Source organism: Lissotriton helveticus, chromosome 10 (assembly GCF_964261635.1).
Source record: "Lissotriton helveticus chromosome 10, aLisHel1.1, whole genome shotgun sequence".
NCBI lineage: Eukaryota > Metazoa > Chordata > Amphibia > Caudata > Salamandridae > Lissotriton > Lissotriton helveticus.
In genome coordinates, this window is record NC_136071.1 from 828,799,589 (window position 1) to 828,820,351 (window position 20,763).

General features: G+C 44.4%; 1 protein-coding gene across 2 annotated transcripts in view; it reads left to right on the forward strand.

Annotated features, from left to right (window-relative positions):
* Window positions 1-20,763, forward strand: part of ARHGAP21 (Rho GTPase activating protein 21) — a 545,637-nt gene that overhangs the window by 402,759 nt on the left and 122,115 nt on the right. For both annotated transcript variants that reach the window (XM_078663440.1, XM_078663441.1), the window contains one exon: window positions 2,116-2,274. In XM_078663440.1, the coding sequence (XP_078519566.1) occupies window positions 2,116-2,274 (159 nt within the window). The remainder of the gene's footprint in view (window positions 1-2,115; window positions 2,275-20,763) is intronic.

The window sequence follows — 20,763 nt, forward strand, 5'->3', positions numbered from 1 at the left end:
CACTGTGGAAAAGCGACACTCTGACAAATACCAAGCAGGCTGAGGTCTTGAAAAATTTCTGAAAGGCTTAGTGCTGCAAGGGTTATCCAGTGTGATGGCCAGCTCTGACACATTTGAAGAGAATGATCAGTGATAATTTCAATGCACAATGCAGTGCATGCAGATGTAACCAAACAAAGCAAACAATAAACCTTTGTCTGTGAAAGTTGGTGGATTTCAATGGGCTTTTGAGAAGCGTTGAATATTAAATAAGTTAACATCACCTCCAATGTATACTTGAATCGGAATTGCTGAGTCGCACACACACATTCACGTTGCTGTCTCCGGGTGTCCTGTGGTTGTTTCTAAGAAAATCTTTTCGAAAATTTGGAAAAGTAGAATATTTAACTCTGATAATCCAGCCGTTGAACTTGTAGGAGAATGAGCTGCAATGCGCTATCGAGAAGAGTGTGGACATTCTTTAGCGCATCACGAAGATACACGTTTACTCTTGTGGCTTTAGAGACTGGAAGGTGTTGGCCATGTTTTGATTGCCATGGTCTCTACATACATTTTGTTGACGATCTAACAGGTATGTGGCATGTTAATTACCTAACGTTTCTGAGAAGGTAGCTGAGATTCTGTTTGTATTTTGCATAGTGTATTGTATTGTCCGATCAAACACAAAGTGGTTGTTGTGGTCAAATGACAGTAAAACTACACTGATGCAACATTTTCAGTTAATGTTTTATGCTCCCTTTCTAGAGTCTGCCCTCAAAGTTTAGGTTAAACAGAATTCTTAATTAATGTTTTATGTGTAAATTAAAAGTAACTACTACAGATTAAGGCAAGGTTTAACATATTAAATGTTTTTTCTTCAAAGTTTATGAAAGCTATACCATAAACCTTTAATTGGGATTTATGTGTTAGACAACAGTTACTAGTGTTTTTGCTCTTAACCCTGTAGTACATTTCTGGCATTAATGGGATTCGAAAAAGTGCCAGGGGGCAGTACTGGAAATGTACTGCAGTCCTAGTTTTCCCGAAGCACTTTCATTCAGTAAACTTTAAAATATGTTCTACTAAGCAGAAAATAATCCTTTCCAAGTATAGTCGAAATTTGCAATTGCACATGTAACTTTTTCTTTATTGCTTTCTCCAAAAAAGAATCTTCTAAATCTTAATGAAATGTGGGTGGTTTTCATTTCCAGTTACACCCCAGAAGTTCAGTTACCCTAACTATATTTCAGAATAATTTTGCAAAGGTTTCCATGAAAATGTTTATGTACACCCACAAATGTACGAGCTTGTGGGTGTTCTGACTTTTGCCTATCAACTCTTCTGGTTACCCTCACCCCCACCCCTCATTCACACTGCGACTTACAGCGATCGAAATCCACCAAGTTGGCCGATTTTCCACTGTTATAAGTGCACTTTCTGTTTCTACAATTCCAGTTATTCAGATTCTGTGAATCATGATGTGGAATTTAGAGAAGTAAATTTTTTTTGCACAAGTTCTATTGCATTTGCATAAGGTTTGTGCATCAGGCCAAGTAGTGGCCCATAAAACCCCTTTTAAAATGTTTGTGTCATTTTCAAAACATTGTTTTTGTAGCTGGAATCTAAAGAAATATAAGCGCTTTAAAAAGATTTCTACCAGTCGGTCATTTTCCAAAAAGCTCTGAGCTTCCCAAGATTCCAGCAAAGTGGAATATGCCGCGCTACAACGCATGCGATAGATCGCATACCATTATAACGCTAGTCGTTATGACTTGCTGTAAGGGACACTAGATGTTGGAATAGTATAATTTACTATTCCAAATCCAGTCTGTGCAACAGTAGGGAACGTGTTGCATTTTAAATCTAACACCTTCTGCCCCCTACAGCAAGTCATTGTAACAACTTGTGTTGTAATGGTTTGCGATGTAACAACTCAGTCATTGTAACAACAGCGTTGTTATGGCATGGCTGTATCACATGCGATGTAAATGATTTTCTCCAGCAAAGTGACTACTAAAATGTCTTTACATTGAAATAACTATAATTACTGTGATCGATCTGACATGTTACTACGTTTCCACTGTTATTTAATATGTTCCACATGTAGACACTTTAAAATAATGTACTTTCTTCTAGATGAGCCAACCAGCCCCAGTATTGATCATGAAATTGCAAACATTCCTGCTTCAGCTGTGATTTGTGCGTCTGTTCTTCAACCACCTACTATAACAACAGTCCCTCCTAGTCCTACGTCTCCAGTTCCTTTGATCCGACGTCAGCTATCACATGACCATGGTAGGGTAACAGCCACTGTATGCTCATGCTAAAATTAAGGTATATTTTTATTGTATGCATTTTGTTATTATTTTGCTTGCATTGATGAGAGATGGAAGTAAACAAGGTACATTTTTAATATGGAGAAAAGTGGGATTTTCGCCTCAAGAATCAATTCAAGGATCAACACTTATAAACCTGCTTTTCTGTAGTTGAATAATGAAAGCAAAGGTAACTGGCTGCATTCTAGTGTCTCCTTTCTCACGTACAGGCAAGAAGTTTGAAACTGGTTGACCCTCAAAGTTGTTAATATTTCTTGATAGGGCAGGGGTTTAGGGAGTTCCACATTACAAAGGTCAGGATTTATTTTGTGACTTTTGTGTGCATCGAGCCCAGTTGCTCCCTCCCAGTCCCCCTTACTCCTCACTCAGTCATAGGATATCATTCCTGGTACAGGAAGGGGGGTTAGAGTACTTTTTAATCAGACATGAGGGAACTGTTAGGCTCAAGGATACATAGGGTGATAATTCATTCAGATTATATAGAAGGGACATTGTGAATTACTTGATGGGTAGGCCTGCACTGTGAACTATGGTCAGGGTCTGTCAAGTACCTCGATTTCCGCAGAAGCAGAATGGTTGACATTTTCCTAACGCCCTCCTATCAGTGCTTACTGCCCTAGATTTCTCAACGGCTGCACCGACCAGGGGGAAAGGGGAATGGGATAAAGAGACTGGCTCCGACATCTGCTGATCTGCTCTCTATTCCCAATGGAATCCTGGCTAATCTTCCTTTCAATGGAAAACAATATGAATTTCAGGATGGAGAAGACTTAATGCACAGAGGAAAGAGAGAGCCAGATACAAACAATCATTTTGCATACATTTACTATACTCTAGTACTATGCTTAGTTATGATCTAAACCTCCCCTACCAGCTTTTGCAGGAGCTACTGCTTCTCTTCTAGAAATATTGCACAGTTTTGATAGTTATCTGATTATCGTAGAACATAGGAAACCATCCCAACAACAACTTTCAGATTATTGTTCCATCAAGGGCAATTCAAAGTTATTCTCAGCAAATCACGAATTGCACTTGCTTGATTCTCAAAGGAAGAGCGCGCAAAAAGGAACTGGGAAAGGAATGAATAGGGAGGAACCCTCAAGAGAGGCAGAGAATAGGCTCCAGAGAAGCAAGTGTAGCTAGCTCTCTTACTGCAGTCTTGATTGAGTTAATTATTTTCCTGCGACTATTGAATATGTGAGGATATGAGCTTACTTGGTTGCTAAGTTCAAGAGATGAATATAGGATGCTGAAGAACTTAACTTGAGCCTTCAAAGTCAAGAGACAGCACCAGCCTCATTCAGCAACTCCTACGAAGTTCTGACAAATTCTGCTGATTCGCTGCGACCGCTGAATGGTCTGAGCAGCGGAGGGAATTTCACACGGAACTCTTCGGTTACTTCGGATGAGGAGAATTTGAAGTCCCAACACAGAGGAGAAGAAACTCTCCTCCTAGAATAATTACTGCCACTCTGAATGGAGAAATGTTCTCCCAAAACTATTTGGCAGTTCCAACAAACCCGCTACCTCACTCAGAGAGTCTTAGAGGAGGACCGGCAAAGAAACCTGCTTTCTCCGAAACTTCCAAAATTGAAGTGCACAGATGATTGCGCGAGTACGTCTCTCAAGGCAACAACATTCGCGAGAGTCTTCAACATTAACTAATGACAGAATACTTAAGAAAATAGGGCGGTCATCTTAGAACATGCAATTGTTCCCCACTTAGAGGTCTTCCCATAGATCAATTATGGAGGGTTTCACTAAAACCTTGCTCTTCCTCTTTAGTCTGATACTAATCCTACCCTGACAAAGATAAATAGCATTAATGTGATTCCTGACAGGGCCACTGGAATTACGCGATACTGCGGGCGCAGCTTTTTTCACATAATTACATATTTGCAGCATTTGCCACATAATCCACTATCTGCTACATAATCTGCAGATTTTGCCCAAAAAATTGTTTTCAGCTCAAGGTGTTCAAAAGCTAATATAAACACAGCAACACATGTTGCTGCTCAGTGGAATGCCCTTTGCAAAGGCTGACTGCTCACTTTTCTGTTTCTTATTACTGTATTTGAGTGTTAAATTGGTACTAATGAGGTGTAACCAATGCTCGGACAGTGTTAACAAGTGTAGAGATGTCAAAATAATGAATTAGTACTGGCACAAAATGTGCCTCATTTCACCGCATAATTTGCCTTTTTTTTGACTAGCCAAGTCTTCTGAATGACTTTAAAATTTCAGACTAGAGCTTGCAGCAACTCATGAGATGAATGTTTGCACTGAGTACATCATGGGTTTACAAAGCATGGATTAGAGTGTGTGTGTATGTTGATTAAACTCACTTTAATGTGGGTACTGGTCTCCATTGAATTATTCACCTGCAGGTTGAAATCGCCCATATAGTCCAGTAAAACTACGGAGAAAAAAAACTCAAACCTGAGCTAAATTGCAGCAGAAATGCTTTAAGTAGTTTTCTATTTGGGAATAAGTACTGTTTGACATATGCAAAATTCAACAAATTCGGATTGCGGTAAAGCCCAAAGATCACATTTCAAAATGGCGGGCATGCCATATGGATTGTTTATCTTTTGTCCGGGAAAATGGATGTTTCAATAAAAATGTACGTCTGTACAATTAAAAAAAAGATTTTAAAAGTGACTTTATATACAATATATTTCAGAATAGCAATAATACATGTAATACGTTCTGTAAGAAAACATAAACAATGACATATGGAGAACCAGTTGCATTATATAACCCAAAATGCAAGAACATGATAATCCCCCCCCCAAAAAATCAATCCTCTTTATCACTGCTGTTGTCTTCATATTTGCTCGTAACAGTTTTCGCTGCCACCGACTTGGCACTATTCACAAGCAGTAGAGCGGGGCATCACATTCTTTTTGCAAGCACATCTGATGGGTGCACAATGTGTTGTGGAGGTACAACGTATCTTTTTCAGGTTTCAGGTTTCAGGTTTCAAGTCTTTATTTCGATTTTTAACAAATCATAAAAGACACGTTATGATACATAAAAGACAGTATGTTAAAAAACTCTTAACAAAAAAGAAAGAGTACAAAACATTAGTGAGCAAAGGCTATATACATGTGAAACAAACCATATAAACCACGAAATGATAACCTAAAATAAATTGATTTTAAAGGAGTTAAGAAAAAGTATTAAACATCTAGGGGGAGAAAACCTGATTAAGGACATAGAGATTTAATAATACATATCGAGTCATATCACTAAATAGGAAACCAATACATGATAAAAATGCGACCATGCAGAAAGTAAAAACTAAGTGTTTAGGCAGTAAACAGAATATATCAATTTACAAAGCACTATTTGCGGGCTCTAGCAACTTTGTCATAAGTTTTAACCTTATGAGCCAGGCCCACCCCAGATATTTGGCTAGGCTCACTACAAAGACCTCAGAGGTGTTAGTCTTTAGCGCCCAAATCGCATCGGCAGATTTTCTAAATGGTAAGCGCTGGAACAGTGGTTTTAACCATTTCTTTCGCGGCACCAGGTAGCGGGGGCAAGCAAAAAGAAAATGGCCCTCTGATTCTTTCTGGCCCGGGCAGCCTTTACAGAAATTTGATACCCCCGTAGACCATTTGTTAACAAAGGTATTCAAGGGTAAAGCACCCACTCTAAACTGATGATACAGTTTCTTGTCCAATGGTTTAGTTATTATATCCCAATAAGGTTCACGGGACAGGTCTAGCTTGAATGTAAAAAACCTGCCCGTGAGACTGATATTGCTGGACAATGAAACTCGATTTAGACGAACAGAGGCCCAATACAAGGCTTTAAACTCCTGTTTAGAGGGAAAAGCATTGGATGAAGGAGATGTCCAGAGCTGTACTAAACCCATATCAATGAGGATGTTTTTTACAGCTTGGAGCCATAGGATTTTTCCAGATCCACTGATTGACCTGACTTCTGCTAGTTCTTTCGCGAATAGAGACAGGTCAGGGGAAGTCCATATTCGCCTCCAGAGGGCCACCAGCCTAAATCTAGCCATCTCGTTAATCGGTAGGCACCCCAGGTCCAAACAGAGCGGGATTGATGGTGTCGACTGTGGTAGGCCTACCAAGTTCCGCAAGAACTTGCATTGGGTTTTAAAGAGATTAAGGAGATCCATATGGCCCCATAGATCTGCGCCATACAGGATAGCAGTAGTGATTTTGGCGTCGTAGATCTTGAGAGCTGGGAGAAGCCGCTTGGTGGTGGATCTCTTTTGCTCTTTTATAAGACAGCCCGTTAACCGTGCAAGCTTGAGATGTTGAGTGTTGATTTGATCTTTCCATCTCAAGCGGCTGTCCAGAGTAACCCCCAGGTAGGTCATAGTCTCGACTTGCTCGAGATTAACCCCATTCAAGCTCACAGAGCTCCGGACAGAATGATTTCTAGAAAAAACCATGAACTTTGTTTTACCCACGTTCACCGCAAGATTGTTAATGGCACAAAACTCCTCAAAGCGGTCCAAGGCCCGCTGCAGTCCGCTGCGTGTTCTGGAGAGGAGTAGGGTGTCATCGGCGAAGATGAGCAATGGGAATCTCATTCCAGCCAGCATTGGTGCATCAGTGGGGGTGTCCATAAAAAATGTCACCACTTGGTTGATGAATAAGAGGAAGAGTGTTGGTGCCAGGACGCACCCCTGACGGACACCTCTAGTTACGGGAAATGTTTCAGTCACTTGGCCCTGGCCTCCCCACCTCACCCTCGCATAGTTATCCTCATGAAATTTAACTATGAGGTCAAGTAGTACTGCTGGGCAACCTAGATTTTCCATCACTCCCCACAGTTTATCCCTTGGCACTAGATCGAAGACGGACTTGAGGTCGATGAATGCAGCAAAGATGGTACCGCCGCCAAGCAAGACCACTTTCCAATAGATCAGGCATAATCTAAACACCTGATCTATGGTGCTTATGCCTGGTCTAAAGCCCGCCTGCATAGGAGATATGTCCTCAGATTCAATCCAGCCCTGCACCCGTCCCAAAACCATACGTGCTATGATTTTTTGCATGGAATCTATGAGACTAATAGGGCGGTAATTCCCTGGGTTGGACCTGTCACCTTTTTTAAATATTGGGATTATCTCTGCTCCCTTCCATGATTTAGGGATTGTGGCTCCTTTGACTAAGGAGTTAGCGATCATGGTAATGTAAGGGAGCCACAAGGCTGGGTTTGATTTAAACAGATCCGCTGGGATGAGATCCATGCCCGGAGCTTTCCCTCGCAGGGTCAGGCCCAATGCCAGCTCGGTCTCTGATACTGAGAAAATGAGCTTCTCCCCATGGATGTTTAATGGGAGTGTCATACCCGGAGTGTTTAAGGGTTTGGGATTGTCGGCTCTGAATTGGGCAGAGTAAAATGTTACCCAATCATCTAAGGGAACATGGTTAGCCGGGGTGCTCGAGTCTGGATCCTTCCCCCACTTGACTAGGTCCCAGAACTTTTTCTGATTATTCGAGGTGGAGGCGTCCAAGAGATCTGACCAAAACCTGTCCTCCCACTCCCGTTTAGATTCCCCCTGGGTTTTTCTGTAATGAAGCCTAGCCGCTTTAACTGCAACCATATCACGAGATTTAATAGTTTTAATGAGATCAGAATGAGCCTCCCTACATTTTTTGTTATACAATTTTTGGGGAAGGGAATTGGCTTTAGTGGGAGCACATCGACAAGGGAGGGAAAGTAGGGACTTTAGATGGTCAAAGCAACTAATGTGGAGATTAATAACATTGTTTGCCAAGTCCTGACCTCCCCCCAACAAATCAATTTTTAACATGTCATTGTACACATTTTTGGCCATTGTGTTAACATTGTCCCATAAGGATTCATCCTCCATTATCCTGGACCATTTCAACCTTCTCCTATCATTGGTTAACAAAACGTCCCCTGTTTGTGAAAAGGTTGGCTCCTCTAGTCTCTTTATATCTGGCAGTTTCAATAATAATAACAGTGGATTATGGTCACTTTCCGGACGTTGTATTACTACCATGTCTATTAGTAAGGTCCAATATTCCAATTTTAACAAAACGTGATCAATGCGGCTCTTCCTTAGTCCATTATCAAAGGTACAATATGCTTCTTTATCCGAACTTGTGCGGCCATTACAAGCTCGGAATCCCCTATTTAAGCATAGGGCCATCCAATTAACTGCTGCCTCAGTTGCTTTAGCCATTTTATCAACCATCAGATCAGGTATGTCCCAAACAGCATCCTCAGCCGAGCTCCAACTGTCCCCCATATCTAGCAATGGCTCTATGGTGCAATTTAAGTCTCCAGCTAAGATGATGATATTCCCACTGCCTATTTCAGCAAGTTTGTGGTCAATAACATTCAGAAATGGCGGGCTACGGCCACCAGGCATACCTCTGGCATATATGTTAAAAAAGTACAGATCAGGTTGATTAGCCTTACCCAATTTGATTAAAAGGAGATCCGGATGCTGGACAAGTAACTCTGTTCGATAAAGGCCCAGTGACTGCTTCACCCAAATCAATAAACCACCTGAAGCACGCCCTTTACCCCCTTTAATCGCAGGTTTAAAGAAATTTGCATAGCCCAACTTAAAGACTGGTTCGATTGCCCAGGTTTCTTGGAGCAAGATAATGTCATATTTGTCCACAAATTCCAGCCAATCTGCAGAGGACATACGGGCCTTGATTCCTGCGATATTCCAAGATAAGATTTTTAGATTATCAATGATTTGAACCGCAGGGGGAGGTTGAAAAGATGAAGCTAGGATAGGTGCCTGCTTGCGCCCCCTATCCTTCTTGTTCTCCGTGGACTTGTGATTGTCCATGAAATCAGCATTTAACATAACATCTAGATCATCGTTGGATGCAAGTGAATTAATCGCCCTTGTCTCAAGGCCTCCCTTAACTGCATCAAAGTTAACAATTGGGTGTAAGGTCTCCAAACTACCCCTTATTGGCTCATGACCAACTACTTTAGCAAGGGAGGGCTCACAAAGCGTTATGTGAAGTCAATCTATGGCCTCAAGGTCAGAAAGGGGGCCAAAATGGTTGAAGAGAAATGGGCGTTGGTGATCAGGAGGGGTTAATGCCAGGGGGTGTCTTATAGCTGGGGGCTGGCGGAAGGTGGGATATGGTTGGATGAATCTTTGCCTATGTGGGTAAAAGTATGATAGGGCCGGAGTTTGGACATCCCCCTGTCTAGCAAATCTAGCTTTTCTGCAGATAGAATCGACCACCCATGGGTCTTTGAACGAGATCAAAATACAATCTCCCTCCAGATCCTTGGTCCCATGGCCCACCCAGTCCACTCTTCTTACATATAAAATTTCAGTAGGAGAGGAGGGGGGTAAGGGTCGATTTTTATTTAGCCAGAAAATTACTTTGTTACGGAGATCCCCATACGACTCCTTACTGCCAGGTTTTAGTGGAGCAACACCTGTCAAAACTATTGTGTGTTGAGTTGCTTCAGCAGGTAGATCAGCACGAGGGGTGGTAAATCTTCTGTGTCTCCCTTCCTTATGGGAATTGTTACTGCGTTGACCAACTGTATCTCTATGTGGCTGGGGGCGGGGGGGGGGGGGCGGGATTTGTTTTAACTTGAGGCAGTGGCCCAGTACTTTGATGCCCACGGGAATTATGTCTCTCAGTAACCGTTGTCTTGGGTACCTGTGTTACAATACTCGTGGGTGGTTTAGAAGATGTGGCTTTTTGCTTCTCCCCCCCTGTGGGCATGTTAGTATTTGACCTTGGTATTTTATTAGGGGCTGTATTGCTTGTTGCCATATTATTACTAACTAAGTTTTTTGGGGCTGTTTGTATTTTGCTAACTCCTATGTGACTAGTGCCAGATAATTTTTGTAGCATGGCATGGTTTGAATTAATTACGGCTTCCATGCTGTCAATTTTTGAGGTCATTAGCCTTGTCCGCTCCAAAACCGGTAATAATAAAGTTTTGAACATGGCCTCCATTTTAACTAGCAGTATTTCATCGCTATTAAGGCACGTGGGGCAGGTGTTTGAAGAGCCCAGTGTGGTGAGGGAGGGACACAACATATTAAAGAACGCAGAGGGGTTTTGTGTATCAACAGGATGCTCCGAGCCCTGACTCCCTTTTTCTGGGGCGTCTTTTATTTTTGGAATCTTTCGTTCTCTCCCCTCTGACAGTCTAGAATCTTGTTTTCTCTTTTTGATATTAAAATCAGTGTTAGTGTTTGGGGAATCCACGATGTCAACAGTATTAGAGACGTTAAGGGGTAGATATCCAGATATCTGGCTAGGTTCAAGCCCCCCGCTAATCTGTGAATCGGCCCTCTGGCTAACTTGTGAGTCATCTGCACTGTACCCATCTTCCTCCAAAATAGAAGCAGTAGGACTCACCCCCCGCTTTCTAGATGGACAATGGCGTCTGTGGGGGATGTTTGGACACAGTTGAAAGCAGCATGAGTAACGGGGCTGGTGATAGTAGCTAGTTCCCCCAGCGATGAACGCTTTCCACTGATAAGATCAAGCGAGAGTCTTTTTTCGACCATGGCAATTTCCTTCTCCAATATCCCCGTCGCCCGTGTGATAAAGGCGTCAAGGGGGCCTGATACGACTCCCTTGGTAGTATGGATTTGGACTGTGCGTTCTTTGCCTGACCTTAAGGGCATTGTACAATATAGGTGAGATTAAAGATCACAGAGTTGCTTTTAGAATGTCCTTGCAGAACCCAGATGCAGAGGTTTGTATGCTAAGGTGCGCCGCCTACCTTAAGAACTACCAAACGGCCAGGGGGGGTGGGCCCGGGCCGGACTCTGCCGTACTCTAACGGCCTCAAACGGCCCGCTCTTTACCTGGTCTTCGCCCCGGTCGCTCCCGCGCAGCGGATACTGCTCCCTTTGATATAGGGCGGTGCAGGGGGCGTCGCCGGCAGGGAGAGCGGCCACAGGTGTAGCACGCAGGGACTCCTGGACAATGGAGTCCCTGCTAGGCAGCTCGCAGCCCTGCCGGTGGACACAGAAGTTTTAAGAGTATGGAGCTTCCCTCCAGCGCCCCACAGGGAGTCCTCTGTCGCAGTGGGACCCGCGCAGCGGGTCCGGCAAGTGGTGGGTGAAGTCCGGTGTCAGGCAGGCAGCAAAGAGACGAGTGAGCCTCCAACAGTGCTCAGGCGATCCAAAGAAGTTTCCCGCTTGGGAAGGGAAGCGCTGCGTTTTTCAGCAGCAGACAGGGGGCGTCGCCGGCAGGGAGAGCGGCCACAGGTGTAGCACGCAGGGACTCCTGGACAATGGAGTCCCTGCTAGGCAGCTCGCAGCCCTGCCGGTGGACACAGAAGTTTTAAGAGTATGGAGCTTCCCTCCAGCGCCCCACAGGGAGTCCTCTGTCGCAGCGGGACCCGCACAGCGGGTCCGGCAAATGGTGGGTGAAGTCCGGTGTCAGGCAGGCAGCAAAGAGACGAGTGAGCCTCCAACAGTGCTCAGGCGATCCAAAGAAGTTTCCCGCTTGGGAAGGGAAGCGCTGCGTTTTTCAGCAGAAGACAGGGGGCGTCGCCGGCAGGGAGAGCGGCCACAGGTGTAGCACGCAGGGACTCCTGGACAATGGAGTCCCTGCTAGGCAGCTCGCAGCCCTGCCGGTGGACACAGAAGTTTTAAGAGTATGGAGCTTCCCTCCAGCGCCCCACAGGGAGTCCTCTGTCGCAGCGGGACCCGCGCAGCGGGTCCGGCAAGTGGTGGGTGAAGTCCGGTGTCAGGCAGGCAGCAAAGAGACGAGTGAGCCTCCAACAGTGCTCAGGCGATCCAAAGAAGTTTCCCGCTTGGGAAGGGAAGCGCTGCGTTTTTCAGCAGCAGACAGGGGGCGTCGCTGGCAGGGAGAGCGGCCACAGGTGTAGCACGCAGGGACTCCTGGACAATGGAGTCCCTGCTAGGCAGCTCGCAGCCCTGCCGGTGGACACAGAAGTTTTAAGAGTATGGAGCTTCCCTCCAGCGCCCCACAGGGAGTCCTCTGTCGCAGCGGGACCCGCGCAGCGGGTCCGGCAAGTGGTGGGTGAAGTCCGGTGTCAGGCAGGCAGCAAAGAGACGAGTGAGCCTCCAACAGTGCTCAGGCGATCCAAAGAAGTTTCCCGCTTGGGAAGGGAAGCGCTGCGTTTTTCAGCAGCAGACAGGGGGCGTCGCCGGCAGGGAGAGCGGCCACAGGTGTAGCACGCAGGGACTCCTGGACAATGGAGTCCCTGCTAGGCAGCTCGCAGCCCTGCCGGTGGACACAGAAGTTTTAAGAGTATGGAGCTTCCCTCCAGCGCCCCACAGGGAGTCCTCTGTCGCAGCGGGACCCGCGCAGCGGGTCCGGCAAGTGGTGGGTGAAGTCCGGTGTCAGGCAGGCAGCAAAGAGACGAGTGAGCCTCCAACAGTGCTCAGGCGATCCAAAGAAGTATCTTTTTCAATAACGCGTCCGAAGCTGGAGGCAAGTCACATATTGGGGGCCAAAATGAATTATCTTTTTTAGGCAAACCACATTCTTTCAGATTGAGATTCTCTTTGGTTTGATTGCCACACTCTAATTTGATAGTAGGTGCGAAAGCTGGGGTACTTTGTGACAGATTCTGTAGGCGGCAATCGTTCTGGTATAACAAATGATTTGGCAGCTACTACTCCTTCTAGCAACATTTGTTGACAAAGTGTGTTAATGGAATCCAATTTCCTCCACACATACAACACCAACAGGGCCTTCTTCCCCGCATTTTCAATGTCAGCGGAATCATCTTAACAGAAAATGTTTGCAACTACTCGGAGCTCCTTTTCCTTTAGTATGTGACCAAATGCTTTGCCCTTGACAACAGAAAAAATTCTGAAAACTGTTATAACCTGTATAAGCATGTCGAAATAGCAGGTACTTGCAAATGTCAATCCAGAGCAAGGCCTGAATACCGAGAATATCATACTCAGGATTCATAGATGATCCTCGTTTTATGTTGCTACGATAATACAATTTGAAACCATAGTTCTTGGCATGATCCAATAGAAGAATTAGCATAACTGTATCTTCCCCTATAATGGTAGTGAATGAATGTTCGGGAGACAAAAACGCATCACTATCAATATCAACATCAGCATTTCCAAATGCATGTTGCACGATACCCCCATGTTTCCTTGACTTCTTGACTATGAGTAAAATGAGTAGCCGTTTGTATGTCATTGTAAATTTGTCAGCTGTGCTCATCTGTGAATTTGGCCGCCTTCTGTGCTGCATGTAATTGATGGATGGAGAATCATCCTAACCACTGAACACAATGATAGTTTTCCCATAGTGTGAAAGTAGTGTAGGTGTTCGCAATATTCTTGCATGTATCATGTTTGTGCCACGGAATTCATTGCAGTAGAGAGCCGCCATCTATGACATACTGATCAGTAGATTGTATTTCAGTAACCTCGGTGCATAACTCATCAGACTTCTTTAATATTGTATGTGCTAATTGAGACTTCTCAGCCTTTCTACACATACTGCGAGATTAAAATAATGCAGGAGGGAATGTACAAAGCTCGCAATGCATGATATCTACAACATTCATGTCACTTATATTGCTCTTGGGCGGATAGCATGCATAATGATTTGCCCTATTGCACCCACTGTAGTGAAGAGATCTTTTCCTACAAATAATTTGGAACACAGCAATCTCAAACTACTGGGAAGGTAATCCAAAACGCTTCCATCGCTGACGTCACTTCAAGCTGTGGATATAAGTCTTTTCTTGCAGAGTGAGATGACTTGACATCACTTTTGATTAGTTTGGCTGCAGCTTCTGTTATATAGATACTCTGCAGTTCAATCCTTTGACTTAGAATGATAAATTCAAAGAATGGTAGCTGTTTCCCAAAGAGTTACCACATCAGCTTTTACACCTTCTTCTAATACAACAATACCATCTCAGTTATATTCTACAAGCTTCCTAGTTCATGTGCCTACAATTGTATGCTTGGCTGTCACTTCCTTTAGATATTATTCCATTTTGGATATTAAGTCTGCAATGCACATTTGTTCTTCATCATTCGAGTCTAGGTAATTACACGTCTTCAGATAGGCTTCACATTGTTCTTCATTACTTGGATACCCTACTTCAACTTCTTCGATTGCTGTTCAAATATTTCAATATTCTTTGGGGATGCTTCTTCCGCTTCAAATGTTTACACTGCCAGATTGATGTTAAACACAATCTGCAGCATGACGATCTGAAAGAAAATATTCTGTACGGTCTCTTACTACAAACAACCATTCATCACCCCAACTTTCACAGCACCTTGTTATAGTTTCAGAGAATTCTAATGTCTGTACATTCAAATGTTCTGTTCTCAGCGTGTGCTTGCACAAAAAGTTCACGAGTTCCTCAAAAATAGTCACTCACACTGCAGAATACCCCAGAAGCTACTTGAGCACTTCTCTTTGCAATAGATGCTGCACTTGCCTCTCGATTCTTAACTTCAATATCATTCTTATCAGTAAACCTCTTTCAATATGAAACATGTAGCAATAGTGAAAAACGAAATTGGCAGTAATTCACTATCAAGACATGCCACACACATCAGGGCATGTCCTACCTTTCACATCTGCAAAATAAACAATTAACAGACAGAATGCTGGACAATGCAAACATTCACCCCCAATCACAACGATTTGGATTTAATCCATCATTCTTTTGCTCACCACACCATCCCAGTTTGGACCCAGTTATATGCAAATCAGTCTTGACCATGATCCTTATGACGTGGGTCCCGTGCTCTCCATGCCACTGGCGTCAAGCTATTCTGGCTGATGAGGGGTGAAACCCAAAACCGGTCCTAGGATGCTTGTTTCCAGTCCAGGGAGGACCTGGCCTGGCAGTTCGGGCTGGACTGTTATCATTGGGCGCAGGGTCAAGACTGGTTTGCATATGGCTGGGTCCAAACTGGAATGGCGAGCAAAAAACGATGGATTTGGTCCATCAATTGTTCTTTCTACCTTCACATACACTGCACCCTGCCCTTTAGGGGTAACTTGGACCTACCTTAGGGGCGACTGACATGTAAGAAAAGGGAAGCTTAGGGCTTGGCAAGTGGGTGCACTTGCCAAGTCGACATGGCATCATCAGACTGCACACAGGTTCTGCAGTCGCAGGCCGAAGTTACATTTTACAGGCTCCTTCTGTGGGTGGCACAATCAGTGCTGCAGCGCACTAGCAACATTTGATTTACAGGCCCTGGGCACACACAGTGCACTGTACTAGGGTCAGACTAATAAATCAAATATGCCAATAATGGAATCACTAATCCATAACAACAATTTACAAAGGGAGCACTTGCACTTTGGCACTGAACAGCAGTGGCAAAGTGCCCAAAGCATCTAGACCAGCAAAACTAAGTGCAACACACAGCAAAAACACAGTAGGCAAAGGCAAAAAATGCAGGTGAGACCCACGCCAATGGTGCAAGGTCTAACAGAAAATGTTTGTCAAGTACCACTACGTTAATAGTCAAAACTTGTGTTTTGAATGATAATCTTGGAATTTAAAACACCATCTAATTGCAGTTAAAAAAAATCATATATTGCATTGAATGTTCTTGTGCTGTGTATTGGTAACCAACTCAAGAAGTGAGAAAACGTATCACCTTACACCAGTCACACATTCGCTGTAAAGTGTTAAATGCCCGACTTGTTGAACAATATGTACACATCACATGAATCAACTGTGATCAAACGGTTTGTTCTTGAAGTGGTGAAAAGCACCAAGCGCAAACATGATGTGGATCGCTCGTTCCCGATCAAAGGAATGGATCTGGTTGGCTGACATTGTGAACAGTGGTTTTAATCAACATGTAGAATGGCAGAATTGGGCAACACTGTAATTTTATATTCTTATATGTGTGCTGTGTTCTGTTTATAATTCCATTACATATTTTACGAGGATAAGTATTCTGATTGCTCCTTTTTAACTGGGTAACTGTGTGGTATTCATTACTCGCTGACTGTCTCCTGGTACCTTTATGTGGAAGTTTGACCTATTGTGACATTCTCTTGTGATGGATTCATGTTATAATACCTCTAAGATGGCTGCCGCATGGCTGAGAAATACGTTGCTGTATACAGCCCACTTTAAAGATCTACTGTGAATAGTGGTATTTTGAGGTGAATGTCTCCCATTAATATTTTCAAATACTCATAAGGCTACGTAGTCTTAAACGTTTATACGTTTTGAGAAATCTAGGACTTTATTTTCTTTTTGCACTCTTGGCTTGTGATCCTATTATAAGATGTCCGCTGAGCTCGGGATGATTTTCGTTTTGACTGTGTCGTGATCTTGTGACTGGATTTGTACTTTTAATTAGACCTTGGCCCTCTCGGAGTTTCTATGCATTATGAGATCAGCGATGCAAGTGTGTAAGCTTGTGACTTTAGGCAGATTGTAGGTTATATTTGTATGTAATGCCTTGGACTAGTTCCATATGAACTTTTCTCGTATTGTTTAGATTAAAGTTCCTGGTGTGTGTCAACCATGCGTGGGTAATATACCCTTGTGTTTTTACCTTCCAGTGTGACTCTTGGGTATCTTGAGATGGGGCCTTGTCCTTAATTGGAATATTTTTCATTTATAGCTGACACTTTGTGCTTGGTTAGGGCGTCTGTTGAGCCCTTTATTTAGAGGTGCATCTAATTTGGCAGCAAGTTACTTAGTGGTGCAATGTTCAAATACATATTTAGCCTGTGTTAGACATTGCATGTTGTCACACCTCGTTTGTTGTGAAAGGTTTTTAATTAGTCACACATGTTTTTTCATGTTTGAAATGTTTTACACCAGTGGTTGGGTATTGCACTGCACTTCATTATAGGTGTATCATTTGATATTGTGTTTTTTACTCTGGTGATGGATTGTGGGCAAGCGATGCACACCTTGACGTAGTTCTAGTGTGTTTTACTAAATTCTTTCTATGTTGGTATTTTTTCTTTTTTTTTTGCAGTACTAGTAGGCTTTCTTCCTTCACAACACTGGATCATGACTCCTGAGGGTGGTTTCGCTGGTCTGAGATGCCATATGAGACCGAAATGTCGAAATTCTGTCCTCTAACAACATTAAAACGCACCGGATGGTGGCTGGAGGCCTTTATTTATAATTGAAAGTAGATCTTATGGGCTTGTGTCTGATACCTATATAGTTAAGAGGATCTTTGCTCTCCTTCAGATGCTGAAATGCTAATGAACGTACAGATGAGGATCATGAAGAGGCGGGGAGGTGTCAGTGTGGCTTTTTTGCGTACGCTCTTTTACGCACTGCGGAATCAAAAAATGTTTTTGAGGTTTTAATGATGTACTATTGATGGAATTGTCATTAAAAAAAGAATATTTGTGTTCACATCATTACGTCATTGTTTCTTATACATGAATGTTGTGCTGATGTTATTGTATCATTTTTTTGACCAACATAAAGAATATGGTTACGTTGAAATAAATCCAGGGGAACGCTAGAGGGCGCACAGCAAGATGGCTGCGCTTTAGTGCATTTCCGCCGGCCGCTCTAAAATCTTTACAATATCCGGCATTAAGACATGACAGATTTACACATCTGGTGAGGAGTGGAGCTGGTGACACCCCAGGGAAGATTTGAAATGGTCTGGGGATCGTGTGGCAGAAGTGGCAGCAAGTAACTCTGCGGTGAGGGAGGCAGTCACGATAGCAGCATGGCGGACGGAACCCGCTGCTGAAGGCGGCGGTCGCCTTCGCTGATTCTTGGATTTGCGGTACTGCCGGATAAGGAGGCGTGATCCCGGTGCCCGAAGGACCTAGCTGCTGGGTGGAGTTCAGGCTACCGTCGGGTCAACAACTTGTGGGGACGGTGGAGCCGCCGCAGCCTGATTCGGAATCTCGCGAGATGACCGCTGGCACAGGGCCGCGCTAGGCAGTGTGGCGGACGCTTGCCAGAAAGTCTGACCTGCAGTGAGTGAAACTTGAGAGGCTGGGACCCATCTGATTCTCCTCGGCGGTCACAAAGTATCGGAATAGTCGCAATTGCAGAAAGGTGATCCAGAGGCTAGGATTGCCTGTGCTGAAGTATCAATTGGGGCCTCCTGCATCAGCTGGACTGGGTTTGTACCCTGCGCAGCGGCCGCATTCTCCCCTCGCTGATCTCCTGAATTGGTACCAGAGGCAGGAAGGCCTCTATTCCCTGATTTTCTGAACCATGCGGGAGAGAGGGCTTGAATAGTGGCGTGAGGAGGTGAGCTTTTCACGCTACCTGTTCAGATAATCAGCAGACTGCTGAGAATGGAGTGAGTTGGCCTGCTGTGGGCCGAAGCCCGAGCTGAAAAATTGTACTGTTCCCTGCTGGACGCCCACAGTGTGATGGATTGAAGCGAGGCTGTGGGTCATACAGAAGCGTGAAATATCAAATTGTATTGTGAGTGTGAAATAAGAACAGCCTGGTGCGGGGTGCTACGAGTATCTACACGCTGCGCAGACTGGTGCGAGGCACGTGAACCGTCGCACAGCAGAAGTACGGTGTGTTGGCTAGATAGGAGGTGAGTGGCCACAGAACACCAGGGCGCTGAGTAAAATGGGCAAACCTGATAAGACGCAGATCTGCTTCACATTTGATATGCACAAGACAGGAAGGGCGCAGCAAAAAACAGACCTCTGACTCGAAGGGGGAGACCTAGTCAGTCACTGCCCCAACACTAGAATCAACTCTGGTGGCGATGCAACATAGTTTGCAGTCCATAGATGGGAAAATCAACGCGCTCACCATTCACATGGATAATATGGTGGCGAAACTCGATAAACAGGGCGCCAGGGTGGGCGAGGTGGAACAGCGGGTCTCCACGGCGGAGGACAACCTACAAAATGTCGCAGACAAGACTGTGAACTTGGAAAAAGTCCTTGTGGTCATCCAGGCAAAAAACGAGGACCAGGAAGTGAGGTCCAGGAGGAACAACCTGAGGATTATTGGGCTGCCGGAATCCACCAAGGTTGGGAAATTGAAGGTGTACATAGAAGGGATGCTCGGAGAAATTTTTGGCGTTGATAATCTGTCCCCTATGCTGATAGTTGAGAGAGCCCACCGTTCGCTGGCGGCGCGCCCTGTCCCTGGTGCCTCGCCGCACCCTATCATCTCAAGGTTGTTGAATTATAGGGATCGTGACACAATCCTCCGTTTGGCTCGTGACCAAGGCTCCATCACATATCAGGGGGGAATACGCTGGCGTTCTTTCCAGACTTTACTGCTGCAATTCAGGTGGCTAGGAGGGAGTTCATACCCACTAAAAAGTTACTGCAGGCAGAGGATATAAAAAAACTCTAAGCTTTACACCGACGCCTGAGGATTCGCTCGGAATGGGCAGCTAAGATCTTTAATACCCCAAAATCTGCTATGGATCACGTGAAACTTTTGAAAAAACGTTGAAGAGAATCCGCAACAAACCTGGAAGAGGATGAACAATAAAGCTCCACTTGTCTGTGTAAGCTGTAAGTTCAGAGCTGGGGACTAATTGCTGTTTTATTTTTTGTATGGTCAGTGGTGACCGGGAGAGGCACTCATGGACACATTAAGATAGCCGTGGAACAGATACCGCATGGAAGGGCACTTGTCCTGATCTCCTGATAGATAGGTATCTGGGGGTTCTTTGTGGCTCTAAGTTGGATGTGTCTTTGGAATTGTAAGCATTATGCGACAGTCAATCTCATTACTATGGATGAGTTTGGCCGCCTCTCTACACAAATGGAAGATTGATCTGTACTCTTGTGGCCCCCAATGGGTGTGCCCCGTCTAATTGTTTGGGTTAGTTGGTGTTTGGGGTGGGGAGCTGGGTTAGATCGGGATATCTTTAGCAAGTTGGGGGTGCTTAAGTGGGTGGGGGCAGGGGGAGAAGGAAGAAGGGATGGCAGTTAGCAGGCATGGTTTGATACACATGCAGTGTACTCTTTCATGGTTAACCTTGGCGATGGTAGCTCGAGTAATGTAATCTTGCAAGTGTATTGTGATACACAGATATGGGTGGTACTATAAAATTATTCACCTGGAATGGGAGAGGGTTAAACAACCCCAGGAAAATCCGTAATGTACTAGCCTTTCTTGATAGACTGGATGTGCAGGTCGCATTTCTGCAAGAGACTCATCTTACCAAACCAACGGAAGGGAATATAGGGGCTAGATGGACTGGGGTGCATGTGGCAGTATTGTTCTCCTCTTATTCTAGAGGGGTCGTGATCTTGGTAAAGAAAGGCATTCCCTTCACATTAACTAAATCTGAAACAGATGATCAGGGAAGAGTCCTGTTGGTGCTTGTCAAATTAGGTGAAACATGGTTCTGTCTGTGAACACGTATGGACCAAACATTGATGACCCTGCCTTTTCTAATGATGTTTAAAGGCACATTTCCTCCTTTCTTCCCTCTGTGGTTATTTGGGGCGGAGATCAAAACATAAGCCTAGACTCTTGCCTTGAGCGAAAAAAAAAAATAATA